Source organism: Sander vitreus, chromosome 7, assembly GCF_031162955.1.
Source record: "Sander vitreus isolate 19-12246 chromosome 7, sanVit1, whole genome shotgun sequence".
Taxonomy (NCBI): Eukaryota; Metazoa; Chordata; class Actinopteri; order Perciformes; family Percidae; genus Sander; species Sander vitreus.
The window spans coordinates 16721077-16734147 of record NC_135861.1 but is presented as its reverse complement, the minus strand read 5'-3'; the positions used below and the strand labels follow the sequence as shown (position 1 = coordinate 16734147).

The 13071-nt window shown below is 43.6% G+C and overlaps 1 protein-coding gene across 1 annotated transcript; it reads right to left on the bottom strand.

Moving 5' to 3' along the window:
• Positions 1-6: 6 nt before the first annotated feature.
• On the bottom strand, positions 7-12620 carry acvr1ba (activin A receptor type 1Ba). Its single transcript, XM_078254995.1, has 9 exons — positions 12418-12620; positions 3721-3951; positions 3372-3623; positions 2246-2476; positions 1825-1992; positions 1502-1658; positions 854-978; positions 591-721; positions 7-331 (listed from the first exon to the last, which is right to left on the bottom strand). Exons 1-9 carry the CDS (start codon positions 12479-12481, stop codon positions 206-208), a joined length of 1485 nt encoding a protein of 494 aa, XP_078111121.1. The 5' UTR covers positions 12482-12620; the 3' UTR covers positions 7-205.
• Between the last annotated feature and the right edge of the window lie 451 nt (positions 12621-13071).

Genomic DNA, 13071 nt, shown 5'->3' with positions numbered 1-13071 from the left:
CGAGGAAAGGGAGGCGGGGCGAGAGAAAAGTCAAGAGGGGAAGGGCGATTCTCAGTAGTTTTGGCTAAAAAGGTGAGGTAGGCCTTGTCACAACTTGGAGTGTGGCTTTAAAACTGGCAGGGTTTTCATTTGCAGTCTGTCTTTAGTGTTTGTTTCCTATGGGAGTGTGGTCTGGTTGTGCGTCTCCAGCATGCCTTTTCGCTGCTCACATCTTGATGTCCTCCTCCACACTGAGCTGAGACAGGGTCTTCTTGATGCGCAGTGCCGTCAGTCTGGCTGCTCCATTGGCATACCAGCACTCCCTCATGATCTTCCCCATCACACGCAGTGACTGCAGGAAAGACATTACAAACATTTACAAAAAAAATACATTTTAATCCAAAAACATTTAAAAACAGTCACACCTTCTATTAAAGCTAAATGCAGCCAGATCAGGAAACAAAAGCACTACAATTTGAAATATGAAAAAATGGATTCATTACAATGTCAGGATGTCCTGTTCTGCCCAACTGCTTTTCTATACAGCCACTGAATGTATTTTTAGAAAACAGTCAGCTGTTGGTATATAGTGCATATATAGTGTGAAATACCTCATAGCTCTGCCACCAGTTGGGCACATTGGGCCTCAGTTTCTGGTCACACACCACCTTCCTCATCTCTTCTATGGCGGGGTCAGAGGGCACGAGGTCGTAGTAGGGCAGCTGGTACTCCTCGTGGATACCTGCAGTACATAATGAGGAAGCTCTCAGTCTCTGGCTTCATGCTCCTGTACATTAGACCGATTCATTTATTTAATTTTTTTTTTTTTTTAAACATCTCCCCCCCCCCCATCAGCTGCCGTTTGTGGTCGTACCTCCTGCATTGCAGCGACGTGCAATCTCCCAGTACACCAAGCCCAGCGCGTAGATGTCAGCACACTTGAAGGAATCAAAGTGTTTCATGTTGATGGTTTCGTCCAGGACTTCTGGAGCCATGTACCTGAAGGTAGACACAAAAGGCAGCAATGAGTAATAGATGACTGAATGAGAATGTTTATATGACTGAGTAAACCATCATCAGACTTCCTTACAATTATCTTATTTAGTAAGGTTCAAGGAATCCAAAATTGTAAAGTTTTGGGATAATAATACATGTCACTGGTCAAACGGTCTTTTTTTATGGCCATTATATCAGCACAAATAAACATCCATCACTGGGCTTTCCTGAAAGGGCCAAAGAGCTGAGGCAAATTGACAAATTTGGCTAAACTTTTTTTAGTTTGGCTAAACTAAAAAAAAAGTCTGACTTTTCAAAGTCTCCTTTCAGAATAATAACTTTAATTTTATTTTCATTAACTTACATGGATTTAGATGGCAATACTATTTATCCCCTACTGTTTTTGATCTTTTAATGGGATTTGTAGACAAACAAATACAGAATCTAGCCAGACTTAGCCTTCAAATATCCCTAACGTATATCTCTATTTGTGTGCTTTTAAGTGAATAAGTATGGTAACATTTACCTCTTAGTGCCCACGCGCTGGTTCGGTGCTATATCAATTGTGTCTGTGATTGACTCGTGGCGGACTGCCAGGCCGAGGTCAGCTATGGCACACATGCCGTTCTTCTTAACCAGGATATTTTTAGACTTGAGGTCACGGTGAGCAATGCCAGGCTTACCTACAGGAGAACAGACAACACATCAATACATTTGCAGCAAGAGCTCAGCAGAAATAGCAACACGCTAGCTGAATGTAAATAACAATGGTGTGCACTCTCATGTCTCTGCTGTGTTTTTATTTGTTTATTCATTGTATTCATTTTGTGCTGTGACAGTTCACCCCACCCTGAGTGCCGAGGATCTCCATGTGTAGGTGTGCTAGGCCGCTGGCAGCTGACAGTGCCAGTTTGATCATGCCCTCGATGGTGACAGAGTAGCGGTTCAGGTAGTCAAAAAGAGAGCCGTGCTCATGATAGTCTGACACCAGCCACAGCTGAGTCCATGTACCATTGTCTGAAAGAAAGCACACAAAAAAAGAATTTGCAATTTACATGTAAGACTATGTACACAGAATTCTATTTCAGTGAGATAATAGATCCTTTGCTTAAATTAAAACTGGATTTCTGGACATCCACAAATTAAATAAATATGGATCCCTTTTAACTATTTGTACCTCCTTTTCATTTTGCTTTGAAAAAAGGACTTATTCTTACGGTTACTTTCTTATTACTTGGGTGGTTTCCAGACAGCCCACAATCTTCCTCACCTTTATTGTCTGCTGCAATGAATCCCAGAATGTTTTCATGCCGCAGCATGATTGTCTGGTAGATCTCAGCCTCTCTGAACCAGGAGCGCTCCTCTCTGGATGAGAAGATCTTCACCGCCACATCTCCTCCCCTCCACTTCCCTCTCCACACCTCACCAAAACGACCCTTTCCTATTATCTCCTGCAGCACGATGGTCCTAGCCACCGTCCGCTGCACAAACAGGGGCAAACCTGAAGGGGACAGTAGTGAGGAAAAACAAAACATTAGCCAACATTCCCTGTAGATTCTCATAGACAGTAAAGGAAATGGACCAACAGATCCCGTTGCTCTGGATGGAGACCAGTGAAGGATATTAGAAGCACTTTTCCGGTGATGGCTGAGCGTTACTGCGCAGCCTCCAACTGAGAGAGACGACGTAAATGTGATGTGAGCAACCTGTCTGAAAGTTGTAAGTCTTCTGGTAGCTGAGCCAAGAGAAATCTCAATCGTTCCCAATCTTGCATAGACGGAGAGCGTAGGTATATGTAAGGAGATAACATGGACACAGGCCAATAATTGCTAACTAAAATGCTAGTTAGTAATTAATCTTAAACAGCTAATGTAAGTCCAAACTGCCTGCGAGCTTCTCCTGTACTATACGGTAATTCCTCTACTATGCAACAGTAAGTCGCGTGATTATGACACAATCATTAGCCTATTTTTATAAAAACGTCTGCTACGGAGCCATAACGTGAGATACAAGGTGATGGAGCCTTTATTTGTGCAACAATGGACAAATAGAGTCTTTAAACGCTTCAGATGTAAAGTTATTCGCTGTCAAAGTGGTCTCAAAATGAATGGCAGTCAATGGAATGATAACGGCGGGTGATGGCTTGTTAGCATCAAAATGGCGCCATAGGAGGAACGCGTTGTGGAGAGAGGCTTACCCCCTTGTAAATTCTAGGTCAGGATCATTTTGGAATCAAGTGTCGCAGTTGAATAATCATTAATTTGGATATTTATAAAATGACAAATGGAATAGTGTTCTGCTGCTGTTCTCGCTAACAAGAAGAGACATGTTTAAGAAAATGGGTTTTCCAAAACCAAACTTCAGTACGTCACATCAGGTGGGCAGCTTGTACTGACCAGAGCCTGATCCAGAGGTGGACATGTCATAGATGAGGTCCTGCAGGGTCTTGTCCTTGGCCAAGTACAGATGGTCACATGATGGGTCCTCTACCTCCAGCCTCTGCCTGTGGCTATAGGCCCTCTGGTGATACTGGAACAGGAACACGCCGACCATAAGCAGCACACAGAGAAGGAACACTGGCCCTGCGATGACTGCCACCAGCTCCACCGGCCCCCAGGAGCCCGACCAGTCCCCCTCTTTTATTGGGACTAGGAGCGCAAGACAAAGAGAAAAGCAGAGGTGGTTACTTTAAATTGAAACAGTGCCTCTGTGGAACTGAAAGAGTTCTATTGTTTGATGCCTTACCAGGGACTTCAATACTATTACAGTAATCTACATAGCAGCAATGTGTGTTGAGCAGGCCTTGCGCGCTCAGACAGTAGAAAGGTTGTCCAGGGGGGACCAGGTTGTCCCGGTCGACGCAAATGCGTACGTGTTGCTCCTTCCCCTGGTTGAAGTATGTGGAGGCCATGCAGGCTCCATCCGTTTCACACTCATAGCCGGTCTTCTCACAGTTTGTGCAGTTACAACGTAGAGCTGCGGGAAAGGACAGAGAGAGTTAAGTAAATACCAATTTATCAGATAGAGCCATGGGGTTAAAAACAAAAAAATAAATTATTCACTTCTCCAATAAGCCCAGCAGGGGGCAAGCTAACACCTTGTTTCAACACAGGATCTAAAGAGTGTTGTGTCCCATTCAGATGTAGGCATTTTGTGACATGCACATTCAGAGCTTGGAGTTGGGCAGCGGCCGCCAGACAGCCCTGGCGGCCCTGAAATCAGATCCTTCACTGCAGAAGAACCCAAACACGCAGGGTGGAGACAGACCTGCCCAGTGGGACAGACAAAGTGAAACCCAACAAGGGAAGAGGGCTCCTGCCAAATCCCCAATGCAGCATTCTGCTCCATTCCTCTCACACCGACACAGAGATCTGCCACTGTTTAAGCTAATGAGACAGGAGTATTATTAAATACAGCACACTTCTGCGCGGGGACCTATTAAAAGGTAACACAATGGAAGCAGTCGCCGCCAGCAAGTTCACAGAAATCTGCCACATCTAAAACGGAACCAGAGTTGGTTGGGCAATCCAGAGAGCAAGAAACAGCAGACTGATTAGATAGAGTGAAATGTGATTTTGAGTCATAGCACACATGCTTCTCATTTAGAGTAGGGTCAGCACAAAAGGCCTCTTCCAAGGTTTTCTACGACCAAACAAAGTGCAAAGCAGGACCAGGCAAGGCTGGATGATTGTGGGACTAGTTTTCACTTGGAAAAAACACAGGGAAGCAGCTTAGCTCAACTGAACCCCTGTCAGTGGTAAAAGACAAACTGTATGACTGACAACAAGGCCGTAAGTGAGGCGAAGAGCTGATCCTTGATCAGAAAACAAAGGCTCGACCACTCAGGAATAAACGCTGTGGACTTGGCAAAGAAAAGACCTTCGTACCAACAACACAGGAGGAGACACAAAGCAGAGAGGAATTTCAATCCTTGTTCTTCCTAAAAATAAAAAATAAAAGAGGCTCAGTAGCGGTTGGACCACTGACAATGTCTGGCCCACAGGAAAGAAAAGATTTTAAGAGTGGCAAGCTTCCACTAATCCACCGTTTCTTATCCTAAGGGTTTCTTTGACCACATGAGCTCACTGATCTCCCCTGTTTGTACCAACTTGGGTCTCTGTCAAAAAGGTGTCAGCAGATTTTAACGCATTCTTGAACTAAATGAGTCGTCACACGATTAGGCTTTTGTCGAGTTCTTTTTTCTTTTCTTTTTTTAAAAAGTTCAAATGACTACACTGATTGCGCCATCAGCATGTAGCATCCAGGTGGCCAAAACCACAAACCCTGATGTCAATAGGAGTGGTTTCTCCTAACTGGACTGAACTTTTGGATGTTGCTTTCTGTGGGGGAGCATTTTTTGCGTGTAGCGTGTATGCTGATGTGTGTATGCTTTTCCAGTAACGGAAAATGTGTAACACTTGTTTCAGTAATAATTCTCATCTGTTTTGTGTGTGTGTGTGTGTGTTGCTCTCCAGGAGGTGAGCGGGAAAGTGGCAGGAACTCTTGGTGGAGTGTGTCCAAATTCACCACAGTTCGCATGCAGATGGAATTTCCTCCAGATTACACAGAGGTAAAGCAGGCTGGGCCTGATAAAGAGAGAAAAAAAAACAAGCTGTGTACCACATCATGCTAATCTGCAGCATTAATGGAGCAAATAGTTTAGCCAAATAAAACAAATGACAGGAGTAACAGCTGTAGAAAGCTGGATGAAGCTTGATATCCATCATCAAATTCAGACAACTTGAATCCCTTCTTCCATTAGAAGGCATTATGTTTACTGGTTCAGTTAAATAAATCAGCTAGTGAGTCCAGACAGGAGCCACTTTGATCGATCCATCCTCAAAGTAAAAGTGACACTTGAAAAAAAAAAAACCACACATTGTGAGAAGACTAGCATTATAGTCACACTGTTGTAGATTTAATGTCCTTCATTTTTCTCATAAGAATCAAACTGATAATAGTTCTTACGACCAAAACATTGCACCAATATACAGCAACAAATTAACAACAGCAATCTGATAAGAACAGCATGATCTGAAATAAACAGAAACATCCATCATGAAGCCTGTGTGTGGTAAGACAGATGGTACACAGACTTACAGACAGAAGCTCAGGAAGAAAACCAAACATGGCTGAAAACACACATCCTCTTCCTGAGTCGCCATGGATGGTTTGTGGTCTACCAAGAGTTTGGTTTGTGGCAAGTCTTCCCTTTCGTTAAAGGTTACCATGTGAATATACCATATGTAGCCTGTTTCCACACAAACCAGCATCAACACTATAGGTGGCCCATATGGAGATCTATGACAGAATGTCATTTTATATATTGATAGAGATAAAAATAACCCGATCCAGTTACCTAAATACCTAACAAATCAAGGCCAAAACCATGTTGAAGCAAAAATCCAATACTGCCACAAAACAGTGCTGCTCACAGATTTGCAACATAGCCTATTATACAACCAGAAATATTAAAAAGGGAAACCTCTATAGAAACATCTCTTACCAGCTGACAAATCACTGATACCACAGAATGCAGTATCGCCATGCCCTAACAACATTCGACATTAGACTTACCAAAAATATTGAAAATGTAAATTCAAAATGAATGTCATGCAAGACAGGGAGGGCACTTGTACATGACTAATTCAAACAATGTCAAAGAAAGTACCCCTGGCCCACTCACATTTACTGAAATGCTGTTGTTTGCACAGTGCTCTGCATATCTCACTGGATTCAGAGCAGTAAGTGTTACAAAGCTAGACTTGAAGGAATAATATCAAGCCTAAATACACATGGATCTGAGTAGAGGCCGGGCCTATGCGGTTTTTAAGTGAACTCTGCTCTTGTATCCACATAATTGGTGATCTTTACACTGGTCCTTTGTGTGGAGATTAAGACGACATGAGGAGGGATTGGACTGGCCCTGCACGAACAAAGAGCAGAGTGGAGTGGGGGAGCGCACTCCTGCGTGGAACAGCGAGGGGGGATGGGTGGCGCGCAGGGAACAGACCAGGGTTAACAGTAAATACCCCGATGTTTGGGGGCTGCCCCAGGCCAGACAGGATGGGGGCTGGTCCCAAATTGGTCAGGACAATATGAAGGGGAGGGAGCAGAGGGGGTAACGAGCGGGGCTTACAGGGGCCCCCAGCTGCGGTTGGGGTCTGCCCAAGTGACCAGCTGCGACTGTCATTAAAACCCAGTCTAGACTATGACTTACGGGAGGGGATAAATAACAGGAGAAGAGAATAGTGGGGAAAAAAGAGAGAACACAGGCCAATGAGCGACTGCTTTAAGCTGCGAGTGTGTGAAGTTTGTATCATTCCGTTCATGTTGAGACAGGAAATGGCAGACAGAGCGAGGAAGGGATTAATAAAACATTGTTGCCATAACTAGCATCGCCTTAACTTGGACCCAACTAAAAACCACAGAACAGTCCCAATCCAAACACCTTAACACATTAACCTTCATTGTGTGTATGCAAGTGTATATATGTGACATACTCATGCAGAGCAACCCAGTCAAAACAGGAGGTGAACTTTCTAGTCTGATAAGATGATAAAGTCTGTGGAAAATGTGTGTGCTCGGCGCAGGGCAGTGGGTTTTTGGGAGCTAAGCGACGCAGACAGAGACAGTTGGTACGCTTGTGTGTGTGTGTGTGTGTGTGTGTATGGGGAGCAGAGCACCATTACCAAAATGCACTGGCTGAATGAAATTAGATCCATACAGATACCAGACTGAGAGCTGATCAAGACAAGCAGACGCCACCAGACAGTGTGAACACACACGCACACCCTGATCAATGCTAGGGGAAGGAAGAAAGTCATTACCTTTGTCTGCTCTCAGGGTCAGATTACTGATCTGATTCTAAAGTGAAGTCTCTGGGGCTGAGGGCTGCTACTACTATCTCTACCAACCACCACCCTCTAGGCTACATCCCATCCTGTCTGTCGTCTGCCCTGAATTAGTTCAAAGGAACACAAGTGTGAGCAAAGGCTCACTTTGGACTTTATGCTGCTGCTCAAATTCCCAAACTGGTCAATGTTGCCTTTACAATGCCCCAGCATGTTGCAGTACTGTGAGCCAATGCATCTGCCATGTGATTTGAGATCAAAACCCCTTCTGAGTATTAGCAGACCAGAGACTTAACAATTACTCCTTTTTCCATCTTTCTACAACTGTTAAAAGGTTTTACTGCAGTTACAGCTGGGTATCAAACCTCAACAATGTTTTGTTAGAGACCAAAATAACCTGAAGTACCAAAAGCTGCTCAAATATTTCCTGATTTAAAAACAGCAGGTTCTTCTAGGTTTGCTGTGTTTAGACATTAAAACAGTTGATAACTTTGGCTTCTATGTTAAATGAACAAAAGGGTTTCATAGAAAAACATTTATGTATTTCTCATCATAAGTTATCTGAAATTTAGCATCAGTGCTGAAACTCTTTTGCTCAGTGCCTCCGTCTTTTACTAAAATCAAATTGTATGACATTTCTTTTGGAGACAAATATTTTTCACAAAAGACAACTGAAAAAAAAGTTCAGGAATACCATTTAAAACAAAAACGTTATATTGTAGATAGCAATGGCATGTATGGGAAAACAAACCATGATTAGCTCCCGTTATTTTGCATGCAATGCGTAATGTGATTATGTTCTGAAACCAAAACAACTTCTTGTGGTCCGACCTTAACGCTGCGTTGGTATAGGAAATACACAGGGACAGTCACAAAGACTTGTGCTACATTTAACATTGAAATTAAATGCACCTATTAAACATTTACAACTCAAAAGGAGCAACTTTGAATGTTGGAATGTATTGTAAAGGTGATTGCTTAACTTCCAAGTGAAACACACTCTTCTGTTTAAGCCAGTGTCAACATGAAGGACCGAGAAAGGTCAGAGATAGAGGTTTGAATTGTTCTTTAAAGCACTAGTTAGATAATCTACATTCAAACTATATTCGCAGGCAAAAGATTTCCTACCGGCTGCCCTTCGCTGGATCACACCACTCAGTAGACTGCACACCTTCAAGCAGAAGATTACGAGGCAGAGCAGGTCTAATCTACATTCCAACAACAGCCAAAAAACAAATCAAACACTTCTACAAAGAGACATGTAATGGAGGATGGGTGTCAGGTTCTGCCCTATAGACATGAACTCACATAGCTACCGGGCTTGTCTGGGTGCACTGTGAAAATAACAACTCTCCAAGTACATTTAAGGTATGGCACAAACAGCAGATGTCATTTTACCAACGACACATGACACTACAAAAACCCTTTAAACAAAGTCAAAGTGCTGAGAGTAAATTAGCAGAATGGAGAAGTGGGCAACCAAATGTGAACTTGCTGGCTCTGCGGTGGTAGTAATCCCTTGTGGTCCAGCATCAGTAATGGTGGAGCTGGGTCAGTCAGAGGCTACGCTGTCTGCTGTAGCAATTAGGGCTCTGTGCCTCCGGACCAACAGAGGTCATTAAAGACACTGGTCATTATAGAGGGAAAACTAGACCCCTCCCCAGACCTGACAGTGACTGGCTCAGTGCCACATTAAGGCTCTGACACACCAACCCGACGGCCGACCGTCGGCCGAAAAGGCTCCCCGAGGTCAAAAAAGTGCCTCGGAACACATCGAAGCGATGCCGACTTGAGCGTACGTTCTGCGCGTGCGTGAGACGTAATACGTCTCCATAACAGCATGCGGCGCTAATCTGTATTGTCACCCAAAAAATGAAAACCGGAAATGACGGAACATCTCTCTAGATCTAGTAAACACAGAGCACGCTGTCGTCAGTCATTGTTTTCATCAGAGAGTGTTGATAGTAGTCAAGAAGGATCGTTGTTGTCATTACTCGCTGAACGGAAGAAAATACAATGGCTAGTAAGAAGAAAATACTGGCGTTGTCAGCTCCGGTTTTCTCGTGCACTGATTCACTAGTCAAGGGCTAGCACTCCACCAATCAGATTGGTCATTGAGTCCGACTGCCCACTGGCCAATTCAACAAGTAATTAATTAGTAATTAATTTAATCATAATTTAGCTGCAGGGATCCTGTTGAACAGGCCTTGACAACTGCTTTCTCCTTTTCAAGCTTAAGCCTGAAAATATTACCACCACCCCTCCCCTGTCCACACTCTTCACTTTACAGAAACACACCTTTGAACCCAATACGTTCCAACCTATCTCCGTACATTCCCTTGGCTCTGATCTATTGGGCAGGTGCACACATGTTCCAATCTGACTAGCTCATGCTTACTCCACATTAACTCATTCACATCAAATTTGACATTAAACAGCACCTGTAGCAGAGTTTAGCTCTGCACAGGCAGTTCCCTAAACAAGCTGAGAAGTAGGGACTTTTCTGTTTCCAATCGCCCTGACTTTGATTTTACACAGTGGCACATTAGGTAATGACAAGACTCTGGCATAGACTTGATAGCATGTGGAAGGGCTACTAAAATTGAGTGCAGAGTTCAAGAGCAGGAGCTCATCAAACCAAAGGCCTTTCTTTAACCCTAGGGGGGGGAACACATCCCATTCTAAAGCTTGATTCAGCGCCCTATTGGTGGCAGTGAGTAAGTGAATGCAGAAGTGGGACCACAGATAACAGAGTAGATTAAATTCTGATAAAGCACCAGGCCTTTTGTATGATAGAGATAGAGAATAGGGAAGCGGGAGGAAAGCAGAAAGAGAGGGACGCGCCCTACCTCACGGCAGTGTAGTTGACAGTGCCCATATCACATTGCTTTTGTGTTCAATGCACCCAGGCAGACTGCGTCACAAAAGGCATGTAATGCCCATAAAACTCCTAATCCTTATGAAGTCAACATGTGACAGATACAACAAACCAGTGAGTAAAGAGTATTCTTCTCACAGAAACATACTACCCTTGCCACAGGCCTGGAATCCACTCTTGCGCAGCTACTTTCAGGTTTGTCTGGTTTCAGTCCTGGCATGGTGTAATCCATTATATGGTGTGAAACCATGGCTCCAGACAGACTTGTGGGCCCCTTAACGGCAGACTCCGCCAGCTGGACAAACCCACCCACCCCCACTCTCCTCTCACACATCACTGCTAATATTGGAGTAACCCAGTCAAACAAACTGATCACTTAGGTGTGATAATTTTTCTAGCATGCCTTAAATTAACTGATCAACCTTGGTGTACGGCACCCTTATCTAGACTATGTGGGGGAGGAATATTTATACGATTCTTGGAATGATGATTCAATAGTTTAAAGCAGTCAGGATATGTATCCTGGCACACAGAGTTGTCTTTTTATTACTACGTTTATCTGTTGAGTGGCAAGTTGCAACAAGGTAGGGCAAATGGCAAAAACAAATGGGAGGCTTGCGTAACCCACAACATGCTTGGGTCTCAAATGAAAATCTATGAAATCCTGATGTGAAGTGTGGCATTTCGAGTAAAGTCAAAGATGAGTAGACATGCTGCAGAGGCAAACACAAGTTTAGTACAACATATATGCCCAACTGAGGCTGTACTGTTGTGTGGAGCTGGGTATCAGCTGCCCCAGCAGACGGGGAACATTCAGACTGAAGCAGCCCCATAACTGGCGCCTCAAAAGACCCCACTTGCCACATTTCCATCACAATGAACCCAGACTTCAACCCTGACTTCTGTCTGGAATAGCTGAATACACGGCTGTTGTCACCCTATGCCAGCATTCACTTTCTGCTGGAGGCCACTAAGCAGCCTTTTCAGTCCTTACAAATGGACACCAATGGAAGAGCTGCCAGTGTTTACTCTCAAAAACACATTTCATGCACACAGTAGGTTAGGCCTTCATTCAGCGACTCCTTTCTGCTCTATCCAGTGCACACAACATGTGACGAAACTGTAACTGACCACATTGCACACGTTTAACAGTCTGCTATCACTGCAGTGTTGTGTCCAAGCAAGTTAGTGATAAGCAGTCACAAGCCAACATGAGATTTATTTTGAAAATATTGTTAGCATAACAGCAACAGATAACTTCACAACATCAGTCGACTGTAGACTTATTAGTCACTTAATGTATGTATACGCCATAATAAAATGATTTTAATTAAGTCTTGAAGCACACAAACAAAGCACAATTATCGTTAGTATTCAACTTTAAACAGTTAATTATCCAGTTAGCTAGCCAATGCTAGCTGGCGCCTCGAAACAAACAGCACCACCATGTTGTTGTTGTGGTTTACATACTTGCTCCGTGTTCAATAAACGACCATTCACACGTCGGGTTTTTGTCAGTCGATAAAAGTCTTAATCAACCACAAACAAACAAAGCAGCGTTGGTTCGGGTGGTTTTAATATCGACGCTAGCGAGACCCAGTTAGCTAAATTCCCGACACAGAGCGCCATGACGATGAGCGACAACAGGCGATGCCCAGTCCAGGAAAACACATCGAGACAAAAGCCGGAGAGGTACTCAGATGAACTTACCATTACCGACTGCCACTAACCCGAACAGGGCAAGCAGTGTTAGGGCAATTTCTTTTAGAGACATTTCTTCAAAATTCCCATCTCTCCGCGATGAAATGCGTCCAAAGTGTGTCGTTATCAACACGACCAGACCTTAAACACAACCACAGTCCGACCGCACACACCACACCGCCAAACACTATCCAGCCAGCCAGCCAGCCTGGCGAGTGACGCGTTTAAAGGGGTGTGTGCGTACATGTTTAAAGGGGAGGGCGCCTGCTGCACGTCCCCTTCTGCCACCGAGGTCACGGCTGTGTGTTGTAAATAAAAATGTTGGGTGAATTACAATCTTCCAGTCTTACATTATTTTCAAAACACATCAACATATTTGACTCTTCTTATTACTGAAAATGTTAAATCATAAAATGCCTTTTTAAACAGGACCTAAAATGAGTTTGAAATGAAACATGCCAGAATGTTTGTATTCTTCCTTTGTGACAAATGACAAAATAAAACAACAAATTAAAGATTATGTTGTTATTAAATAATTGGCTTCACTCATAGAGATAATGTTGAAAATGGTGAAAACTGTGAGAATATAGAATAGTCTAATTAGGCTACCTTTTTATGTCCTTAAGATTGTCTCAGACTAAATGTTTTAGGTAAATTCAGTTT